This window comes from Staurois parvus, unplaced genomic scaffold (genome assembly GCF_062004578.1).
Source record: "Staurois parvus isolate SC_StPar_1 unplaced genomic scaffold, SC_StPar_1.0 ptg000096l, whole genome shotgun sequence".
Classification (NCBI taxonomy): Eukaryota; Metazoa; Chordata; class Amphibia; order Anura; family Ranidae; genus Staurois; species Staurois parvus.
The window spans coordinates 9,832,684-9,857,470 of NW_028317892.1; the positions used below are offsets into that span (position 1 = coordinate 9,832,684).

At 41.7% G+C, this 24,787-nt stretch overlaps 1 protein-coding gene across 1 annotated transcript in view; it reads right to left on the reverse strand.

The window, feature by feature from the left end:
• Positions 1–1,924: 1,924 nt before the first annotated feature.
• TRIM14 (tripartite motif containing 14) overlaps positions 1,925–24,787 on the reverse strand; it is a 95,682-nt gene continuing 72,819 nt past the window's right edge. The window contains exons 4-6 of the mRNA XM_089670890.1: positions 20,122–20,284; positions 18,012–18,104; positions 1,925–4,647 (exon numbers count right to left, since the gene is read on the reverse strand). Coding sequence (XP_089527016.1) covers positions 4,112–4,647; positions 18,012–18,104; positions 20,122–20,284 — 792 coding nt within the window. The 3' untranslated portion in view covers positions 1,925–4,111. The remainder of the gene's footprint in view (positions 4,648–18,011; positions 18,105–20,121; positions 20,285–24,787) is intronic.

Consider the following 24,787-nt stretch of genomic DNA (forward strand, 5'->3'; position numbering starts at 1 on the left):
GTTTCTACCGCTTCTCTACCTGGTTTGCCTGGTTTATACCACATGGTGCCTCATGGTTATCATAAAAGCCTACCAGTGTGATTTGTAAGTATCATTCTGACGTGCATCTGCCAAACAGGTCTTGAATCAGCATATGCATATCATTTCAAGGCATTTCAATCACAGAATGTATTCTGTCTATATATTCTTGGTAAGGTTCTTGTGCTTAGCAGGCATATCAGGAACTATGCATATATTAACTGTGCATAAGTATGTATGCATATGTGCTAACAAGCTTTTTTGTTGCCCATATAGAACTATACCCCCCCCCCCCCCCGACCCCCAATAGCCTGGAACTGTTTATCTTTTCCTTAACATATTTAATCATATTGATTTTATTTATAAAGATCTATATATTGGTGCAGACATTTGACAGGTTACAATTTTACAAAAACTTTTTGCTTTAGTCTTTATAAGCATTCTTGGTTCATAACTTAAACAAAGCTGTCTCTTGCTATAACTTTTGTTAATGAATTAATTAGCTCTGGAAATTAATACAGTGTGATATTTTAGAATGCATTTACAAGTCTTCAAACAAGCCACTGTGATCAAAATCACCTGGATTCTCTGTTTTACAAAAAGATGTGAAAGACTAGCTTGGTAATTAAGAAATGATGCAAAATGGTATTGTAATTATAAGGCCTCATGCATACAGATGCTTATCAACTCCTGTGTTGAGGTCTAAAATCACCAACACTTTCTGGTGCCCAGAGAGCCACAGGTGCCATGTAGTCACCAATACAACTGAATGGCTTCTGCATTGTTGTTTACCCATGCATGCAGTGGTGTTTTTAGATTTCGTGCTGCCCTAGGCAACACAAAAATCAGGTCCCCCCCACGGAGAGACCCTGACACCGACCAACACCCCCCTCCCCCATGAAGGGAGCCTGACATTGATCAACAACACCCCCACCTGAGAGAGCCTTCTACTACCACCGCCCCCCATACACTGGCCACCGCACCTCCACCCCGGTGAGAGAGAGAAGACACTCACCTTCACAGCTTCGGACAAGTCAGGCTCTGCATACCACGTCAAGCAGCCACAGCCTCTCTCGGATCCCAACTGATCCCCATGTTGCTGTCCCTTCTTCCATCCCTTCTTCTGGGGGACAGTGCTGCAACCCTGAAAAATGCTGCCCTAGGCAAATGCCTTGTTTGCCTTGTGGTAAATATGCCCTTGCATGCATACATGTACAGCACTTTTTTTTCTATACACCAAAGTACCACCTTTGTGGAAAATCATTGTATGTGCAAGTAAATGTCAATGCAGAATCCAACAGTGTTTATCTGAGTATGTCTTGTCTGCCACGTATGTATAGTCATTCACTTGCATTGCTTTACCCAGCACATGCAGTTCCTCAGGATCTTAAGCCTCGGTATGCAGGAGCTACTAAGTGTCCATGTGCATGAGGCCTAAATGTGGTGAATAAACAGCTATGCAGATAACGCTTCCTTAAGCTGGCTATACATTGTTCATTTTTTTTTCATTTGGCCTGCTGCCAGGACATTGTACTCAGACAGTGAGTCCAGGAATACACTGATTAGCAGCTGCAACTGCTGATCAAGAAATGTTCTCCAGCATGTTCCTTTGACAGAATTCAATGAAAAGAACGACTTCTGGTGAGCGGTAACAGATAGATACTGATTAAAAATCAACTGGTCTCTGATTGACGATATTAAATGGCTTCTAATCATTTTTTACCCCTTTCATTTTGAATGAATAGTAATATAATTTGCAACATTTTTTACATAATTGATCTATATAAGCAATGATTTTAGTGGGTAAGGTACGCACCACAATTCAGTAAATTCAAACTATAGAGCAGAGTGTGGGACTTTAGTGGTGTCAAACACTTTAACAGGAAAAGAGAATTCACACAGTATCTAAAGAGAAGCAAATCAATTTATTAAAAGCCAAAAGCACTCCACAATAGTGGATTAAAACTTTTAGCTATCCAAATGTATGAAATAGATACCCCGTAAACCTCTCCACTCTATATACGTTTACACACTTTATATCGTATAACATATTATGTACAGTAGATGCCTTGTTTCAGAACATAGGCATCCTCATGGATACAGACTGGAAATAGTAGAGGGTGGAATGGTACATCTCAAAATGTTTCGCAAAGAGGAGCTTATTCAGGAGATCATGGTAAAAAATTAATTTATCATATCATAAAGACACGTGGAATGGTGCTGTGTGGTGCAGAATCCCACAGAGGGAAAAGGGAGGGAAAAGAAGGAAGGCGAGAAACACAAACATGGGTGGACTCAAGTGGGTGAGGTGGTCATCAAGGAGTCTTAAACCAAAGGCAAGCCCATCATCTTCCCGCTATAGGAGGGAGCTCATATGTATAGTGTCAGAGAGGAGCAAAGAAACTTTCCATTGGCTATGAGACCAAGCATCCCCCCACACAATAGCAAGGAGGGTGTCTATGGTATAGTGTTCTTTAACCTGGAGACAATAACATGATTGCACAAGCAGTGTGTGTGAACAGAAACTGAATGAGTGTGTTTTGGCCTTAAACAGAGGCCATCTGACCAGGCCATTGCCTTAGAGGTATTCAAAGAGAAGTATGGACAATGCCTTACTTCTCTTCTGGATCACAGGAGTGCACTTACTGTCAGCTGATGTGGCAGAGCCATTCCAGGCTCTGGAAGCATCCTGACTATATTGTTAGGATCCACCCAGCTGCCTAATTGACAGCTGGCTCCAGCTCACAGCCAAAGCTTCCTGCCCCCTCTCCAGCCTGGCGCTACAGTGAGCACTGGAGGAGCAGAGCAGAGAGCGGTGATTGACAATGAGAATTGAGCGATCAGCGATAATGTGATTGCTCAGTTCTCTGCCTTAGAGCCAGCGAGGGACAGCTGCAACATAGGGGTGAGTATGTGTGCTTTTTTTAAAATGAAAATTTAATGAACAATGAGAATTGAGTGATCAGCCATAATACGATTGCTCAAAAGCCACAGGAATTTCAAATACCCAGACCTGGCTTTATCTCCTCTCCTTGCAGGGATGATAGTATGGGCTAGATGGCATCTGATTGGTCAGCACCTTTCATGTGACAGTGCTGACCAATCAAATGCCCTCTAATCCAAACTGTCATCCCTGCAAGGAGAGGAGAGAAAGTGGCGGGGATTTGAAATCCTCTCCTCTAATACCGCTGAGAATATGGAGCATCTGCCACCACAGTATACTGTACATCCCCACATGCTCATTCTCTGCTGCGGGAAACCTCCCTGCACCACTCCTGTGTGAACTCAGGCTATGACAGCCTGGGTTCACACAGGAGCAGTTGGGAAATTGCATGCGATTTGGACAGGAATCACATTCCTGTTTAAATCACATGCTATTATTTGTGGTGCAATTTGCGTCCATACATTTTGTACTGACACAAATCGCACCACAAAGTATAGCTAATCAGTATCGGCGAGTACTTGTCTGAAAGTATCGGTACTCGTCCTCGCCAATACAAAAAGGGTATTGGTGCATCTCTAATTTAAAATATACATATGACATATACCTGTGATTAAATACTTTGCCAATCTGAAAGAAAATTTGTCTGAAAAAATCAAACATATTCTACTGTATGTTGTCAGATTCTTGTGCTCTCATTAGCAAAGTTAAGACATTTGCTCTAAGCTAACCTAAAACCAAATTATTTTTTTCAACACGCAATGAGTCGCAGGGTGCGCTGAGTGCACAGGATTGCAATACGTATATAATGTTAAAGCTGAAGTTTAGCAAAGGTTCCCACAATGCAAAGTTTGCTGTGATTTCAGGTGGACCTTTCAATCTGTCCTCCAATCAGGGAATGCTTTGTATTGTGGCGACTTACAGGACGGGTCTATAAATGTAACACTGGGGAAAAAAAGAGCATAATTGGCACTTCTGATGAGTGACTGTCACAGCCACTAATATTAACCCCTGCATTTCAGCTGCAGGGGTATCTGGGGGCACAGGAGGGTTTCTACTGTAAACAGCAGCCCTCAGTACCGCAAACACATTCTGGAAAGTAGCTTCCCTGGCGCTGTTTAAAAAAGAAAAACAAATCACTAAACTTCAGCTTTAAGTTAGTCTACAGATTGTGACTAATCCATCCCATAACCGTAGAGCAGGATAGAGCGGTTCTGTAAATCTGCAGCGAAAAGTATGCAAGTGCCTCATTCCTACTGTGACATCAAAGAAAGAAAGAACTCCAGCTTCATAGTCCAGGAAAACGCCGATTTTCTCTGGAGGGTTGTTGATATGAATTGATTTCCTTTCTCCTTTGTGGAAGGCCCAGTACTCATAATCAAATCTTTTAATACACCATGATCCACTGGTCCATCCAAGGCGACTGAACTCAGAGTCTCCTTTCCTTTGGATCGATGGGTAAGTGATGCCTATCCACCATCCTTGTCCTGCTTGAAGGACATCTACCTCCCAGTAGTGTGTGCCAGAAAAGTAAGAGTCTCTGCTTAGTATCTGCATGAGTTTATCAAACCTTTGAGGGTGGCTGGAGTTAAATTTCCCTAACCAGACACAGTTTACAGTAAGAAGGTCTTCAGAGAGCCTCAGCTTAGGATGCATTGTGTTGGAATCTAATGTTGGACATCTGGCATCTGAAAAAAAAAAAATGAATTATGAGTTTCATGTTCATAGTATAAGTGAAACAGCAGTGGCTGTGGCTGCGATATGACTAGAATATATTATGCACTACTGCTATCTTGTGGCCACATGAAAAGGCACAGATGTTACAGGAAACCTGTGCTGAGAGAAATCTGGGGGTTGTCATTGGTGACCTTCCTTAACCACTTGCCCTCCAGAGGATTTACCCCCCTTGCTGACCAGGCCATTTTTTGTCATATGGCGCTGTGTTACTTTAACTGACAATTGCACAGTCATGCAATGCTGCACCCAAATGAAAGTTATGTCCTTTTTTCCCACAAATAGAGCTTTTTTTTGGTGGTATTTGATCACCTGTGCATTTTTTATTTTTTGTGCTATAAACAAAAAAAGACTGACAATTGTGAATATTAAAACAACATTTTTGACTTTTTGCTATAAAACATATCCAGTAAAATAATTGTAAAAAATCAAACTTCGTTATAAATTTAGACCAAAATGTATCCTGCTTCATGTCCTTGCTAAAAAAAATCCCAATATGTGTAAATTAATTGGTTTACTTCAAAGTGATAGCATCTACAAATGGCAGTATATATACTGGAATTTTTTTTTTTATACTAGTAATGGCGGCAATCAGCGACTTATAGTGGGACTGCAGGACTTCGGCGGGCATTCTGACACTGGGAGGGAACTGACTAACTGCCACTGACATCCCAATGACACTAATACAGTGATCAGTGCTAACAAAAAGCACTGACACTGTACTAATGACACTGGGCAGGAAGGGGTTAACATCTGGGGCGATCAAAGGGTTAACTGTGTTTTGTGTGTGTTTTACTTGGGAAACATGCTGCTGTGTATTTCTCTGCTGTTCATGTTACTGCTGGCAGGAGAGAGACCTGTTTATACACAGGTCTCTCCTCTGGCAGTGTTGCTCGGCAATCACTGGGTGCTTGCGGCCGGGACCCAGTCATCGACATCCGTAGCTGCCAATGGCAGCTTGGGGAGGGCGGCAGGTGCGCACCCTCTACCTGGAAATGCAAGTCACGTATATATATATATATATATATCAAGGGTGGACTGACAACTCATGGGTTCCCTGTGTCCTTGCCCAAACTCAAAAAAGCCTATAAAAAAGGTACCATGGGCATCTCATGGGGCCCCCTATTGACCCTGGGCCCTCGGGCACTGCCTGAGTTTCCAAATGGTCAGTCTGCCCCTGATATATATATATATATCAATGGGCTACTGTATGTGGCAACTGCAGGTTCCAAATAGTGATTATACAGGCTCTGCATGCTATGTGGCCCCTGTACAGATGTGAGTATAAAGCCTACTACTGATTCTCTGACTTCAATACTTTCTCAACTATTGACCTTGCAAGCAGCAAATGAAGTTACACCAATGTCAGAACTTCTGATCTGCATGCTTGTTCCATGTTAATAAATTTCTTAAAGCAGTAGGTGTTTTCAGTCATTCTTAAAAAAACTGTAATCTCTGGTTTCCGTATTCTTAACTCAGAAAAGTCCCTTCTATTGTACTTCACCTTCTCCAAATCTCCAAATTCCTTTATTTTGCTGCTATGATCTGACTTCATGTTTCTCAACCTTTTCAATGCAGAGGAACCCCTGAAATAACTTAGGGAACCCCTACTAAAAATGACTATATCTACAAATCGGGATACATTAGTATGATGGTCAGTGGGAAGAATGCTCCTTACACTTGTGGTCTTTGGGAAGAATTACAGATTTATAGATCGATATCAGATCAATCTTATCTCAGAGGCAGAAATTGCTCATTGCTCAAAGAACCCCTAGCAATCTCTAGAGAAACCCTGGTTGAGAAACCATGTGTTAGAGGGTGGCTACATTCGTTCTCCATGGTCCCACTATATTTAAGAAAGTAGCTACCCTCTCTTGCTTTCTCCAAAGATGGACTATCGAATTTGTAGTGTGTATTACCGCAAATAGCAAGCACTGCTCACTCCAAACCGAAAAAGTGAGGGAGAAAAAGAGACATTTGAAAGCTCATGATAGATGTAATAAAGAGGCAGCAAAACAAAGTAAGAAACAATTTCATGAAAAAATAGATTACAGGACCATTAATCAGTAAATATATATGGATTATTTTTGGAGAATAAGGATATTGTTCAGTGTTACTTAAAGCAGTGTCCATAAAACAAAAATAAAAAGTATCATGCTGTTATTATTCAATAAACCAGTTTATCCAAAATTGACTAGTGTATTCTTCAAAGTGTACCATATACAAATAACTTCAACATACAATGTAAAAAAAAAACGAGATATATATATATATATATATATATATATATATATATATATACAGTATCTCACAGACGTGAGTACACCCCTCACATTTTTGTAAATATTTTATTCTATCTTTTCATGTGACAACTCTGAAGTAATGACACTTTGCTACAATGTAAAGTAGTGAGTGTACCGCTTGTATAACAGTGTAAATTTGCTGTCCCCTCAAAATAACTCAACACACAGCCATTAATGTCTAAACCGCTGGCAACAACAGTGAGTACACCCCAAAGTGGAAATGTCCAAATTGGGCCCAATTAGCCATTTTCTCTCCCTGGTGCCATGTGACTCGTTAATGTTACAAGGTCTCAGGTGTGAATGGGGAGCAAGTGTGTTACATTTGGTGTCGATCTCACTCTCTCATACTGGTCACTGGAAGTTCAACATGGCACCTCATGGCAAAGAACTCACTGAGGATCTGAAAAAAAGACTTGTTGCTCAACATGAGATACTGTATATATTGATTTGCTAAAACTGGAGAGCGAAAAATCTGGTGCAGCTCTGCATAGAAACAAATCAACTTCCAGTTTTTTTTTTGTCAAAGCTTAATTGAACAAGTTGAAGTTAGAAGCAAATTGCCTACCATGCACAGCTGCACCAGATTTTTTTACTCTGCAGTTTAAGGCTAGGTTCACATATGTGTGGGTGGTACCACTGCAGATCCACACAAAAATCCGTGGAGCTTCACCACCCACACAGAAGAATGAGGACCCGCGGGCGGGTGCCATTAATTCTAATGGCACACCACACGCACTGGAAATAGCAACCGCACTGGGAACCAAGGTTTCTGTGCGGGCTGCGATTTCCAAAGAAGTACAGGGACTTCTTCCTTGCGTGTCCCAGGGCACATGAGTCCATTCAAATGAATGGACTCTCGTGCCCGTCCAAAATGTGGCCCGCAGGAATGCGGATATGTGAACCAGGGGTTAGGAAATCAACAATGTCCAAATCTCATATAGTGTCTAAACAAATAAAAGTGAATTTCCCACAAACTTTGTGCAGTCTTTACCCTCAAGAGTCAAGTTTAATTGTGACTTTATGAAATGTAAATTCAAGCGTGAAATATTTGTGCTTCCAATTGGTGATCACTGGATCTACAGAACATCTCCTCCTCCACAAAAAGTGCTCCCAGAACTCCCCACCAAGTGGTGCACTCACCAGATGTATACAAAAGTGAAAAAAAGGCCTGGGAGCTAAGGTGAACGGTAAGTAGTTGTTGAGCATCAGTTTGTGGCATGGATGGCAAAAATGGCAGCTCATATCATATGTACCAGATGAAGAGAAGAAATACAAGTGTGTAGGGAGCGCCAGGAATTGAAATCCACAATAAAACAGATTTGCCCACCAAAGGAGTAAACAGAGGTAAAATAAATAACACATGTATTAGAGTCAAGCAGGTATTAAAAGCACTGGTGTATAAGGTCACAAACCTTATATGAGGTTGTAAAAAAGCCTGGATTGCCTTGATGACTCAACACCCTGGTCATGAAAGGAAGTGTGGTGATGTCCTGCTGAAAAGATGGAAGGTTGCCAGCAGTGATCAGATCCAGCATGTGTGGACACTGGATGCACTGGGGAGGGCACTGGTAGTGTGCTGGTAAGCTGGTAGGAAGCCGATGCAATGGAGGACCAGAAATGTGCCCCGAAACATGTTGTTGTCTTAGTAACTGGCCGTTTTATTTCCCGCTTGTACATATTAGTTTTAACCTGTCTTCCAGCATCATTTTGAGCTTATTCTGGATCTTTAGCACAACATCACACCAGGACTGTGATGTCATATCTGTCCTGACGGCCCAACTGCTTCCTGTCCAGCAGCCAAGACCTTGGAGGACCCAGCAGGGTCATTTGTCATTTCCCCTCCTACCCACACCAACTCCTCCATTGCGTTGGCTTCCTGCCAGCTTACCGAGGCACTGCTGGTGTTAGGGATCTGGGTATGACCAGAAATGTGTGGACTGACACAGGGAAACGCAGGTTTCAGGTATAGTGTAAATAAGACAATTTATTAAGACTAAACAACACAAACGCAGTGCAAGGTAAACATAACACAGTGCAAACAACCCAAACTCCAACAGATAACCATATATACAAATCAACGTAGTTGGGCAGGCCGGGTCGGTAGCAAACGGGCAAACAGGGTACCAGGAGAGAGCGGAAGAGTGGTCAGGAATAGCCGAGGTCAGGACAGGCGGAGTTCAGAGTCAGGATCAAGCAGAATCAGGAATCAAGCAGGAAGCAGACAGGATGCAGGTACAGGGGCTCATGGGAAACATTACACCAAGGCCCTGATCACAGGCCTGGCCATTCCTTAAATACACCTGCTGCAATCAGCCTCAGGTGATGGCTCATTGCAGGAGTGAGCCTCTGGTTGCTGAGAGCACCCGCTGGCCAGCCCTGGTACTACAGCCCACAAGGCAGGTGAGTCCCACCACCACTGGCAAGTCCATTCCTGACAGCTGGCAACCTTTCATCCATTCAGCAGGACATCACCACAGTTCCTAGCTTGACCAGGGTGATGAGTCATCAAAGCAATCCAGGATTCTGTACAACCTCATGTAAGGTTTGTGACCTTATGTGGTGGACAAATCTGTTTTATTGTGGATTTCAATCCCTGGTGATCCCTACACACTCGTATTTCTACTCACCAGGTGTGTGCCTGTAGAAGTAACTAATGTTATCCTATGTGTTCATGCACATTAGGTAGTCTAGAGTCGTTTTTAAACTCTGTTTTGCATATTTGACAGCGTTTTTCTTAACATTAGCATTTTGTTATCTGCCAAGAGCACTGGCATTTTTTAAGCCCATGTACATGGCACCTAAGAAATGTGCCATTTAAGTAATTCAGATTTGCATGCCGTAGTTTTGGTCATGCGATAGTAAAATATTCATGAGGTACAACAACTATTATTGTGTTTATATAGCACCAAAAAGTTTGCTCAGCGCTGTACAATATAGTGGGGGACTGAACATGAGACAATACAGTGACAATACAATACACGAGGGGTGCGAGGGCCCTGCTCTTTCGAGCTTACAATCTAGGAGGGAGGGGATAGTGGTACAGGAGGAAGTGGCTGTGGGGGATGGAGTGGTAGGAGGAGTGGAGATCGGCTGTTAGGTGAGGGTGGGGTAGGCTTCCCTGAAGAGATGGGTTTTCAGGGTGCGCCGGAAGATGAGGAGGGTAGGCGACAGTCTGATGGATTGGGGTAGTGAGTCCCAGAGGATGGGAGAAGTCCTGGAGACGTCCTGGAGTCGGGCATGGGAGGAGGAGACCAGGGAGCTAGAAAGTAGGAGGTTTTGTGAGGAGAGAAGAGTACGGGTTGGGTGGTATTTGGGTATCAGGTCGGTGAGGTAGTTTGGGGCAGCGCTATGAATGGCTTTGTACGTCAATGTTAGTAGTTTGAATTTAATGCGTTGGGCAATCAGAAGCCAATGGGGGGAATGACAGAGGGGGGTGGCAGATGCAGAGCGGTTGGTGAGGTGGATGAGTCTGGCCGCTGAGTTCAGGATAGACTGAAGCGGGGATAGTCTGTGATGAGGTAGGCCGGCGAGGAGGGAGTTGCAGTAGTCGAGTCGTGAGATAATAAGGGAGTGAATGAGTTGTTTAGTAGTGTTTGGGGTTAGGAACGAACGTATTTTGGAGATGTTGCGGAGGTGGAGCCTGCATGAATTTGTAAGCGATTGGACATGGGGTTGGAAGGACAGATTTGAGTCTAGAGTCTAGTGACACCTAGGACTTGGCTTGTGGGGTGGGACTGATGGTGGCGTTGTTGGTCGTAATGGAGAGGGTGGGCGGGGGCTGGGGGGAAAACTAGGAGCTAAGTTTTGGAAAGGTTTAATTTGAGGAAGTGGAGTGACATCCAGTCTGATATGTCATTCAGTAGGCAGGTTATCAAGTGACCAAGGGAGGAGGTGTAGATGGAGAAGAGAAGGGGCCCAAGGACAGAGCCTTGGGGGACCCCAACAGAGAGGGGGAGAGAGGGGGAGGTGGCAGTGTTATAGGTAACGCTGGGATAGATAGGAGGAGAGCCAGGAGAGAGCGAAGTCTCTGATGCCAAGGGAGTATAGTTTATTAAGGAGGAGGGGGTGGTCTATAACTATAAAACTGTTGTTGCCACCCAGTTTTCCTTTGATGTGTAGTAATTGAGCTGAACAAAAGATATATTTCTTGACTTCAGAATAATAACAATTCTTCAAATTGTGTATGCATTTTATTCCAATAGCTTACCTACCTTATAAATTGTTAAAGTCAGTTTGGTGCCTAGCAGCTGTGGCAAAAAAAATAAGGTATATTCTCCACAATGCCCAGGATTGTATAATTAGTCTGGTTGAAAAAGGACAAAAGCCCATCCAGTTTAAACATTAAAAAAAAAAAAAAAGTTATAATCCTATACCCACAGTTGATCTGGAGGAAGGCAAAAAAACCCAGCAAAGCATATGACCCAATTTGCTCCTGCACTGAAAACAATTCCTTCCTGATCCTCCGAGAGGCAATCGGATATTCCTTGGATCAACTTTACCTATAAATGTTAGTATCCAGTTATATTATGTGTATCTAGGAAATAATCCAGGCCTTTTTTAAAACAATCCACTGAGCTTGAGTAAAAAATATTGCTCTCTAGGTAATCAATGTACATTACAAGGATTTTAATAAACTGCAGGTTCTTACTTTTGCTATTCTGAAGAAATGGCTGTTTGTGTCAATGTGCAAAGTGAATGTGAATGGGAGTGACTCTATAATTATCAATCAGCTGCTGCACTTGCAGGGCTCAAATGAGGAAAGTGGCATGGTCTGCATCTCGTTAGAAGTGATTAATCCTTTGCAAGTATCTCACCAAAATTTAAATGGTTATTGCAGAGAATGTTCAAAATCTGATTAGTATGTTAGTGCAGACTTCTGGGAAAATCAGTAAGCTAATCACATAAACAGAACATTTCTGGGGGGTGTTCCCTACACTATCTGTGTACAGAACACCTCCAAGTTGCCATACTGCTTTGCATTTTACAGAAAATTACAGAAAAGAAAAGGTCATTTTTAATAATGTTATATTACAATATGGCTTGTGTCACAATAGTACATGCAATATTATTATTTTTTTACTTGCGATTTCTTTTTCCCACAAAAGTGGAATTATCTTTTAAAGTGTTACGAAACCCACAACAGTAAAATCAGTCTGTATATGTAGTAAAGCATGCTTGTTATACTCACTGTGGAACCTAAGGGGTTAATCCTATGCATTGTGTAACGCTGCTTGATCCTGTCTTCTCTCATCCTCCCCTTCTCCCAGTGTCTCCCTCTTATCTCCTGACAAGACATATTGTGTGGAATCACTCTGCACATGCTCAGTTTGGTGTGCATTGCTAGAGAGGTAATTGTTTTCTTGGGAGAGTCCATGTGATCAGCACAGGGCCAATCAGCACTGTCCAGACAGAGGTCAGGGGTTCTGCATCCTCCTAGAACAAAATTAAATCTCATCCTACAAGCTTTAACCAGTGCTCTGCTGGACACTGATAGAAGTCACAAGACTGCTCTAACTGCTGATGGGAAAAGGTATTTAGCAATTTACATTTACTAAAATAATTGCATTTCCATGTTCTGTGTACTGTGGGAGACCAGATATAGTGAATGCAGGGTCCTGGGTTTAGTAACACTTTAAATTTCCTCTCTATGATCATATGTACAAAACTACAATAAAAAAAAAATCCAATTATTTTTCTCAAAAGCAGATCAGAATATCAATACTTACTGATAGATTACAATTTTACAAAAACTTTTGCCTTAGTCTTTTTTTTTGTGAATCTAAGTTTTTATTGTCTTATAACAAATACAGTAGGAACAACATATGTAGATGCATGGGAGCTTAAGCTCCAGAAGTAATATAGCAAAATATTCTATAATATAAAAAATATAATATATAGACGAAAGCAAACAATAGCAGACACAAGATAATATTACACAACTCATTTGGATCTTTAGATAATGGCGGTTAGATGGCATACAGTTGGAAGAAAAAGTATGTGAACCCCTTGGGATTACGTGGAGTTTTGCATGAATTGGGCATAAAATGTGCTCTGAACGTCATCTAAGTCACAACAATAGAAGAACACAGTCTGCTGAACATAATACTACACAAACATTAGATGTTGCCATGGTTTAATTGCACATAACATGTAAACATTCACAGTGCAGGGAGGAAAAAGTATGTGAACCTTTGGACTTAATAACTGGTTGACCCTCCTTTGGCAGCAATAACCTCAACCAAACGTTTCCTGTAGTTGCAGATCAGACCTGCACAACGATCTGGAGTAATTTTGGACCACTCCTCTTCACAATTGCTCTCTTAAGGTCATGCCACAGCATTTCAATCAGGTTGAGGTCAGGACTCTGACTGGGCCACTCCAGAAGGTGTATTCTGTGCTGTTGCAGCCATTGTTTTGTTGAATTACTTGTATGCTTTGGGTCATTGTCCTGTTGCATCACCCATCCTCTGCGGAGCTTCAGTTGGCGGACAGATGGTCGTACATTTTCCTTCAAAATGTCTTGATAAACTCTGGAATTCATTTTCCCATCAATGACAACAATCCGTCCTGAAACTTCAAACGTGCTGCAATATTCCTTTTGGACAGCAATGGCTTCCTCCGTGGTGTCCTCCCATGTACTCTATTCTTGTTTAATGTTTTCCTTATTGTAGATTTGTCAACAAAAATGTTAGCATGTGCCAGAGATTTCTGTAGGTCTTTAGCTGACACTCTGGGATTCTTCTTTACCTCATGCAGCATTCTGCGCTGTGCTCTTGCAGTCATTTTTACAGGACGACCACGCCTAGGGAGAGTAGCAACAGTGCTAAACTTTCTCCATTTGTAGACAGTCTGTCTTACCGTGGACACATGAACATCAAGGCTTTTGGAGATACTTTTTTAACCCTTTCCAGCTTCATGCAAGTCAACAATTCTTGATCGTAGGTCTTCTGAGAGCTCTTTTCTGCGAGGCATGGTTCATCAGACAGTGCTTGAAACCAGTAAACCCAAAACAGGTTTGTGTTTTTTAAGGGCAGGACAGCTGTCAGCAACACATCCAATATCATCACACTGATTGGAGTCAAGGTTGGCTCACTCCTGGCTCCAATTAGCTCTGGGAGAAGTCATTAAGCTCGGCCTCACATACTTTTTCCTCCCTGCACTGTGAATGTTTACATGTTATGTGCAATTAAACCATGGCAACATCTAATGTTTGTGTAGTATTATGTTCAGCAGACTGTGTTCTTCTATTGTTGTGACTTAGATGACGTTCAGAGCACATTTTATGCCCAATTCATGCACAACTCCACGTAATCCCAAGGGGTTCACATACTTTTTCTTGCAACTGTAACACCAGTAATACCAGGAGATACAATAGGGTACAATAATCTCAGATTTAGGATTCATGAACAGAGCTCTATCCAGAGGTACCAGATCTTTAAGAAGAAGAAATATGAATGATTGCTAATGGCAAAGGCTTTTTCAACCTTAATCTTTGAATATTCTCAGTTCATTAATGGTTGAAACAAAGTTACCTCTTGGTTTAGCTTGGCATAGGAAGGAAGAAGAGGAAGCAAAGGGAAATCTCCCAAATGATACACAGGTGGCAAAAAAACAACCTGACATGGGTTATAACCTTTCCTTACTATTATCCAAAATAGAGCAAAAAAAAGTGTTGCCTTTAGTTCTACTTTACTAGTAAGTGTGAATAGTATTTGAAAGCAAATTTCTAAATTCTGCCTTGTTCAATTTTATTCCCCACAGCACACCCCTGAATATATCCATCAAAGGACTAGTAAAAAATGACTCCCCTCCAAAATACGGCCAATCCCCACTTCTCACTAAAACACTGGAGCTGAGTATTAGTGAAAACAATGTTTTTTCATTTGCTTTATTGTGTTATCTGTTCAGTACTGGTCTGCTGCCATCTAGTGTCTAAATTAATGTGTTACATAATCTAATCAAAAAATAATAATTCAGTTTAAAGGATAAGTTCACCATTTACAAAAAAATAAATTCACATTTTTTTGCAGGTAAAAAAATCTGCATTTATTATTTTTGTCTTTAGGAGCCTGTAAAGCATTGCACCAGTGATCAGCAGATTGCTGGTGCCATGTAGGTCTGCGGCAGATCTGTTAGTATCAGGGGTGGACTGACAACTCATGGGGCCCCCGGGCAATAAGGGATCATGGGGCCCCTGTGTCCTTGCTCAAACTCAAAAAAGCCTATGAAAAAGGTACCAGGGGCATCTCATGGGGTCCCCTACTGACCCCGGGCCCTCGGGCAGTGCCCGGGTTTCCAAATGGTCAGTCCGCCCCTGGTTAGTATATCTGCTTGCCTGTACGGGATGTACGAGCAAGCAGATATACTGACAGGAAGAATCAATGAACTACAAGCTGACAACCGCTAAGGCTGTAAAAAACAAAAGCATACAGGTGGCACAAACACCTAGTGCATTATCCAAGGTTTATTTAAAATTGTGAAAAAGGACAAAAAACATAGCATGTATGTAAAGCCTGTAAGACCATGGAGATGGCCACACGATGGCAGAGTGTCTGACTGATGGTGTGGTCGGCCTGCAGACACGTTTCGGGGACAAATCCCTTTCCTTAGAGCTATCATGTTCCCTCGAGGCACTAGAGAGTACATATATTTGTCCGTTTTGGTTGTCAGGACTTGTAGCCTCTCATTCACAGATGACTGTGAATCAGTGAACACCCACACGGTCACTTTTTTAAAAATTTGACAGCTAGCGAGGGGAGAAAAGATCCCCCGCTAGCTGTCACAGCGGGGATCGGGGCAGGAGTGGGGCCCAGGCTGATTGTAACATGTTACATGTTACACCCTGAATATGGGTGTAACATGTTATGAAAATTGTATTTCTCCTTTAAAAGTTCACTTTTTGGGAAAAAAAAGTAAATAAATAAATGCATATTTTTTTGCAGGTAAAAAATCTAGCCAATCTGATTTGGGTGTGCAGTAAAAAAAAGTTAGGGAGCATAATTTCAACACTGTGTGAGTCACTGACAGTCTTTCACACAGTGTCACAACTTGAAAAATACTAGTATGTATTAGGCTGTTTTAGTTTAGGGTGATTAAAAAGAACCTGTATCCCCTTATATCAGATGGCCCTATCAGAGTCCCCTTTATATCATGTTCCCATCAGAGTGCACCCTTACATCAGTGTCTCCATTGAGGCCCCCTCTTACATCACAGTCCCCTTCAGAGTCCATCTTAGGAGTCCCTCTTCACATCTGGGTCCCAATCTGAGCCCATCTTACATCCAGGTCCCCATCAGAGCCCCCCTTACTTCCAGGTCCGCATCAGTGCAACCTTTTACATCAGGTTTCCATCAGAGCCCCCCTTACATCAGATGTCCCCATCAGAGTGCCCCCTTACATCAAGTGTCCCCATCCCCCACCAGAGTGCCCCCTTACATTAGGTATCCGCATCAGAGTCCCCCTTACATCAGGAGTCCCCATCAGAGTGCCCCTTACATCAAGTATTCCCATCTCCCACCAGCGTGCCCCCTTACATTAGGTATCTGCATCAGAGTTCCCCTTACATCAGGTGTCCCCATCCCTCATCAGAGTGCCCTTTACAGCAGGTGTCCGAATCAGAGTTCCCCTTACATGTTTTGTTACCATCAGAGTGCCTCCTTACATCAACTGTCTGCACTAGGCTAGGTCATGGATTAGTGGATGCATTCTCAAGGACCTGGGAGGGGCACAGCAAAGATCTGGGGGGGGTCACAGCCCTCCCTAGCAACCCCCTAGTTCCAGCCCTAGGTGGTGCCATCTGTCAAATCCTGCAAGCCAAGTTAAAAGTGTCACAGGTGCAAAGCAAAGCTGGCCTTAAAATTTAGGTGGGCAATCAGGGGGTGGGAGCTATAAAACCACAGTTCAAACCACTTGTTTTTACCACCCTTACTGCCTGTATGAGAGCCATAATGTTACATAGTTAAGCTGGCTGAAAAAAGACAAAAGTCCATCTGGTTCAATAATAATGAAAAAAGAAAAAGCTATAATCCTATACCCACAGTTAATCCAGAGGAAGTAAAAAAAACAGCAAAGCATGACCCAATTTGCTCCTGCAGGGGAGAAAATTCCTTCCTGATCCCCCGAGAGGCAATCAGATATTCCCTGGATCAAATTTACCTATAAATTTAGTATCCAGTTATATTCTGTGTATCTAAGAAAGAATCCAGGACTTTTTTAAAGCAATCCACTGAGTTGGCCACAACCAATTCTTGAGGGAGTCTATTGTACATTTTCACAGCTCTCACTGTGAAGAAACCTTTCCATTTTTGGAGATTACATTTCTTTTCCTCCAGACGTAAAGAGTGCCCCCTTGTCCTCTGTGATGACCTCAGGGTGAATAGCTCTACACCGAGTTCACTATATGAACCACTGATGTATTTATATATGTTGATCATATCCTCCCTTAATCTCCTCTTCTCAAGAGAGAATAAATTCTGTTCCTCTAATCTTTCCTCATAGCTGATCTCCTCCATGCCTCTTATCGGTTTGGTTGCCCTTCTCTGTACTTTCTCCAGTTCCCCAATGTTCTTTTTGTGAATTGGTGCCCAAAACTGAACTGCATATTCCAGATGAGGTCTCACTAATGATTTGTACAGGGGTAATATGATCTCTCTCTCTGGAGTCAATACCTCTATTAATACAAGAGAGGATTTTGCTCACTTTAGAAACCGCAGCTTGGCATTGCATGCCATTATTAAGGTTGTGATCTACCAGAACTCCCAGGTCCTTCTCCACCATTGATTCCCCCAGTTGTACCCCCCCTAGTATGTATGATGCATGCATATTCTTAGCCCCCAAGTGCATAACCTTACATTTATCAACATTAAACCTCATTTGCCACATAGTTGTCCAATTACACAGTGCATTGAGGTCGGCTTGTAAGTTGGAGACAATGTAATACAATATTTCTAGATGAGAAACAAGCATCCAATTGTTACTTATAAAAAGTAAACCCTGCATAAGGTTAACAGAACTTACGTTTTAGGAACAGTGATCTGTCCACAAAGGACCTTGTTTTAACTAACATTCCAGGTTTTTGTGTTGCTCTGTCTCTAAGTCCGCTAAATGTATCTAAAAAAAAAAATGAATATTTTATTGTATTTGTTTAAATTTAAACATAGCACATCTTTGATTACAGTGGTTGATGACCTATCTCAAGGAAACTCCTCTTCCAGACAATTTATATCTGTGTCTTTGGATGTGGAAAAGCATAAAAATAAAGCACACTGGACAGTGCAGATTAAAGCACTCAAATAGGAATAAAATGGACACAATTGCACTTAAACCTCAAGGAAGTGACTTGACCATGGTATATCCCCAATATAAAATCTCTCCAGGAACATCCAAACACCACCAGTTGATGGACAATCTCTCACTAGTCAGCAGTGAGGGAGGATATTAGGCATGGTAGCAATGCTGACATGATCACTAGGAGTACTAAAATGGAGCAAGAGGCATAGATGTCCCAAGTATGTGCTGTGTGGAAGAGGGGATAACATTGTACACTTTCTGTTAAAGTCTAGTATTACCTTACCAGCCTCATCTTTTCTCCTGCTCTTGTAGAAAGTTCTCCCCTGTGTTGTAACTGGTTATTCCGTATTCACTGAAAACGTATTTATTTATTTCAAGTACTTATATAGTGCCACCCATTTACGCAGCGCTTTGCATATATATTGTACATTCACATCAGTCCCTAACCCTTAAGGGGAGTACAATCTAAGGTCCCTAACTCACATTCATACATATACATACTAGGGCCAATTTAGACAGGATCCAATTCACCTGCCAGCATGTCTTTGGAGTGTGGGAGGAAACCCACGCAGGCACAGGGAGAACATGCAAACTCCAGGCAGGTGGTGCCGTGCTTGGGATTCGAACCGATGACCCTAGTACTGCCAAGTGGAAGTGCTAACCATTTAGCCACTGTGCTGTCCAAACTTGAAGTAACCCTGTGAAACTGCAGAAGCTGTCTTGAGCCTACCTTAATATCCTGTCTGAATAACTTCAGTCATTTATCAATCATGTCTCTCCCTGATCAGTAGGTCATTGACCATCCTCTTAAAGCTTTTATCTTTCTCTGCCACCAATCATTTTGTTCCTGAGTTTTATTGAAGAACACATCCCTGATATCCCTTTAGATTGGCATGATTAAAGTATAACTACTGTAAAGGCATAATTATTTCTTTTGTTTTTGGATGGAGTGCAGAGGGATTAAAACACCTGTCAGTTTTTATTGCTATCTGTGCCCCCATTACAGAAATCCCCCCTCTCTATTTGTCCTATTAACCATTATCATTGAAAGTGAATGTAAAGAAAAATCCCAAATTTTGGGTTGTCCTCAGAATGGTAATAGAGGGGAAATCTTCAAATGGGGACACTAGTTCTGATGACCTTGGGGTCCTCAGGGAATTTCCTTAATTTTCAGGGATTTTCTCCCACCTCCTGTTTGGTTATGAGAAAGGAGGTGAAGGGAAATCTCCACAATGAGACACAGATGGTGAAAAAAAAATCTGACGGGTTATAACCTTCCCTTGCTTTATCCAAAATGAAAAACAAACGTTTTGCCTATATTACTTTAACAGCAATCAGAAGTCTTGCACAGTTAACGTCTGTACCATCCAGTATATCTAAAGGGATCCTGGGGATATGTTCTTTCATTGAATGCTTTTGAAAAAGAGGCAGAATGCTGGGGTGGTTACACTTTACAGGAGCCTACCAGGTCCTCCCACCAAACTTGAGCAAAACTCAGCAGAGGCAACCAGTGATGATGAAAATAAAATTATTTGTTGGAAACATTTTTATTGCATATTGATCAGGGAGCATGGGGGAATAAAGGAAGGTGTTTTATGCGAAGGATACAGTTCAACTTTAAGGTACTGTTTATACATTTCCAAAAAATAAGGTCCTGCTGGCTTTTCCTGTGTAGTGTAAGGTAGAAGTAATCCCTATTTGTGTGCCATATTTTGTCATTCATATGCAAAAGAGTACACTGTCTATAGCATATTACAATCCACCAAAAAATGTAATTAAAGCAATTTGGAAATGTTTACTATTTGCAAATGCTTACCTACCTACCTACCATGCTTACCTTTTTGAAGACGTGTTGTAAGGGGCTCCTTGAATTCAGACTTGAATGTTTCTGTGAAGGAGCCATAGTAATTTTCCAGATGCTCAAAAGTAACTGGGACTGGATGCCACTGTTCAGCTGGAGTCATGGAAGTCCTAATCTCCTTCTCTGAAGCTGTATAATCCTGTTTAAAAACACAAGTACCATGTCATCTACTTCACTGAACGAATACTCATGGTAACATAATGAGGTTAGTGATATACCCCGGGCTGGGACAAGGGGTGGGCAGGAGGGGAAGCTGCCCTGGGCACATTGGAGATTTTTGGGGGGTCGTGCTAAAATGGATGATTTGAAGGGGGGATTTGTAGTAGGAGAGTGGATATCTGTTAAGGGGGAGTGGGGGGGGGGGGTAATTTGTACTAGTAGGGATGATTGAAGGGATTTGTGCTAGGGGGGACAATTTTTGGGGGGGATTTGTGCTAGGAGTGGGGATTTGGGGGAGGAGGATTTGGAGGGTGGGAGAGGATTGCTCACAAGGGAAATTTGAGGGGTAGAGGAACTGTGCTAGAAGGGGAGAGTTGGGAGGAAATTTGAGCTGGGAGCTGGGAGGAGGGATTTGTACTGGAAAAGGGGGAATTACTTTGGGAGGAGAACTTTGGCTTGCAAAAGGGAATTTATGCTTAGGGGCAGGTGTGAAGATTAGTGCTCAAATCTTTTGGGGGGAAGGGAGAGGATCTTTACTGATACATAATGCTCAAACATTTTGGGGGGATGGGGCACGCCATTTGGCATCTTCGCCCAGGGCACTAGATGACCTTGTCCCAGAACTGGATATACCAGAACAGAATGAATTACATGCTAGATAAACTAATGCACCTCTGCACTACTATGTTCTATTCACAATCAAATGAAAAGTTTCTAGAGCAAAGACAAAGTAAAGCTCAGCTGCCATTAAAATATTTTCTTGTAGGCTTGTAGATTTTATATCTTTTTAGAGTCATCCAAGCAATACCTAATATTACAGGTCAAATGCAAATTCAATATGCGATATGGCTTGCAATTGGAATTGAAATAACATGAATAATATACATTGAATGCACATATCATTTTATTTGAAGATTGTTGTTGAAATTAAACAAATATATGATGAAATGAAATGCCAACCCTTTAATCAGGAATAAAGCCTTTCAATGGGTGAAACACATTTGTGATATGTCATCACACTATATGTTGTGGCTCCTAAAAGTATATAATATATGAGCCATGGCAGCATATTGGTAAATAGCTAAGGTTTAATGCCGACGAGGGAACATCAGTACAAGGGATTCCGTTTTTTTTTTGTTTGGTCTCAGTGAAGGGTGGAGGCAGTTTGGATAGACGTGCTGGCAGTCTGTGGTCAGTGTTGAGCCCTTTGTGTTTAGCTAGCAAGTGCAAAGCACAGTAAATTCAGCTGTATGGTGGAAGCTGGGTTTGGCCATTTGAGCTTGTTGATGAGCCATATGTATTTTTTCCAGACTTCTAAAGACATTAGGAGTACACATTATTACCTTTCTAATCAGCATTAGGAACATCTGAAGGAGGGCTTATGACCCAAGTTTTATACAACTAAGCAATGTCTATGTGGATCCTGAGGAAGCAAATGCAGAAAAACGCATTGATCCTATATGATTATTGTGCATCTTATATGAATGTAATCACATGCTGATATCATCTTCTAAGATCATTTGGTTTTAAAATGTGCTGTGTGACTTCATTTTTTAATGATGAACCATTAAAAGTGTATATATTTTTTAATTACTGTTGTTCGAAGTGATAGTACAGATTTATCCTCCCAGTGGCTGACACATACAAAGTCCCATTTTTACTGGAGATAGAACAAGACCACCCAGTTTGACCGGATGCAACTGCAGGGATTTTCGATTCCCATCACCCGGCGCCCAGGACTTGTAGGTCCAGGCGCCGGGCAGGTAATTTTTTTCTACATTTAGCTCTGCTGCGGGCAAGCAGCAGGCTCACCTGTCAGGTGGAAGCATTCGGGCGATCCCATTAGGTCTTCCGGGCTCTGCTTGCCCATCTGCGGTCCTGGGACCGGCTCATCGCCATCGGATAGAGGGAAGGGAGGAGAGCGGACAAGTCCGCTCCCCTTCCCTTCTTGTCCTGACCCGGAAATGATGTTATGATGTCACCTCCGGGTCCCCGTTGAGAGATTCCCAGCCTTGGAAGCCGGAAAAGAATGTAATGCGGTGCGATGTGCACTGCATTTCATTTAGTGGAGTACATGGGGAGACATGCAGGGTCTTTTAGACCTTGGATGTCTCAATAAAGAGAACCTGTCACCACAAAATCATCACTTAAGGAACTTTGTCCCCTATGTGACGAAAAAAAAGTAAAAAAAAAAAGAAAAACATTTTTTTTAATTGTAAAAAATTAAAGCTACATAGCTACAAGCACATACCATCCCCCCAAAAAAAATTGAGCCCCCCAACATATACGCACATACAAACATAAAATCACCCACTGGGGCAACTACGCATGAAAACGTCAATTGCGATACACATGTCACATATCGCCGCGCACACATCCGCATTTAAAAATGTCAACCTATAGAAAATATAGGGTACTGAAGTTTGTCGCCATTTCATGAGCACGCACAAATTTAAGGTTTGACAAGTTGGATATCTGTTTACATGATGCAACCTCATCTTTTATATTTTACAAAAAAATAGGGTAATTTATTGCTATTTTGTGCCCTAAAATTAACTTACTTGTATTTTTACTGAACTTTTGTAGTCATATCATGCGACATAAAAAATTGGAACTACCACTATTTTATTCTCTAGGGTCTCTGCTTCAGAAATTAAATAATGTTAGGGGATTTTACGTAATCTTCAGGCCTAAAATAATTTTTTAAACTTGTGCAAAAAATGCAAAAAAGGCTTTGGCAGCGAAAGGGGTAAAGGAAAAGCCCTGACCCACCCTTTCCTGAGAAGCAGCCAATAAGTGCTCATTACACTGCAAGGTCTCTCCCCTCCCCGCTAGTCTCCGGGTGCGGTGCTGGAGGGAGTAACCCCTGGTTCACAAATATGTGGCCATGCGGGCCTCATTTTGCACGGACACGAAAGCCCATTCATTTGAATGGACTCCCGTGCCCTGTGACACGCAGGGAAGAAGTCCCTGCTCTTCTTCTGAAAACGCAGCCCACACGGAAACCTCGGTTCCCAGTAATGTTGCGTTTTCCAGTGTGGGTGGCATGCCATTAGAACTAATGGCACCCGCCCGCGGGTCCGCATTCCTCTCTGCGGATGGTGCGGCTGCATGGATTTTGTGCGGATCTGCAGTGGCACCACCCGCACATATGTAAACCAAGCCTCAAAAAGAGGAGGAGGAATCAGCGCAATGTTAAAAATATTAAACATTTAAGTCACCATAAAGCTTCTTTTGTTTTTAAAAGCCCCAGACATTCCTAAAATCACCTCTGATTTAAATACGGTTTATCTGGACAAGTAGATTGTCATGAGGGACAAGTAGATTGTCATTAGGGACAAGTAGATTGGGACACCGATTTAGTCCCTGGACAAGTAGTTTTTTCAAAAATTTCCACACCCCTGATTTACTGTACATTCTGTTTTTTTTGTTTTCTGTTCTAGACATATGCTGGGATGGTGCCATGCCGGGGGTACATATATTAAATTCCAGACCCATCTTCCGTCCTATAGATACAATGCCTTTTAAATATTCTTGTTGAGCTTTGAAGATCAATTTACTTGAACTGAAAAATCCACCGTTTAATTGATTGGAATATTCTACTAGTTATATAAGAGTGTCCTGAGTGGTTTCTCCTTTCTATTTGGATTGTTTTCGAGATATGCTATTAGGAGGAAATGCACCACACTAATTAGTGTTGGCAAAAAAGATTGGGATGTGGTTAGTATTATACATCCTATTTCTGTTTAGATCACAAAGTACATGTTGGATATATGCAGCACTGAGATAATCCAAAGTATGGTGTTTCCTGAGACACATGGTACAGCAGAAGAGAAATCTTCAGGCAGGTGTCCACTGAAGGCTAATTAATTAATACTCTAATTTAACACATTGAAATCTTATAAAAACTATTTTCAATTTTATGTTGGGTAGTGGGTAGTAGTGTCTGAATAAAACTTTGTCATAGTTCAAATATTTTTGCAGGTAGAAAAGTTTTATTGACTATGATTGTTAGTGGCATCAGATACGTATCTACTCATATTTTTAAAAATCACCTCTTCTACAATAAAACCTAATTAGTTGCAATGGGCCATAGTTTTGAATTAGCTTTAATTGACTCATTCACAGCAGACAGCCATTTACTTTCAAACTACCTAAATACTAGGAAAAGTGTTCCCATTTGTTAATTGGGTTGACATAACACATTCTTAATAAAAATTCCTAACAGGTTACTGAGTTCAGTGGTCTGGGAAATGTAACATATAGCATACTGAGTGCAGCAGTTGGGGGTACATATTATATAGTAATGAGTATGTGATTTACAGCCTGACATGCAGCATGCAGTGATCCAGAATATGTAATGTGCAGTGTGGTGAACACAATGCAACAGTCCAGAGTATGTAATGTACAGAATGATATATAGAGTGCAGCAGTCTAGAGTAATTAAAGTGTTACTAAGGTCGTTTTTTTTTTAAATTAAACT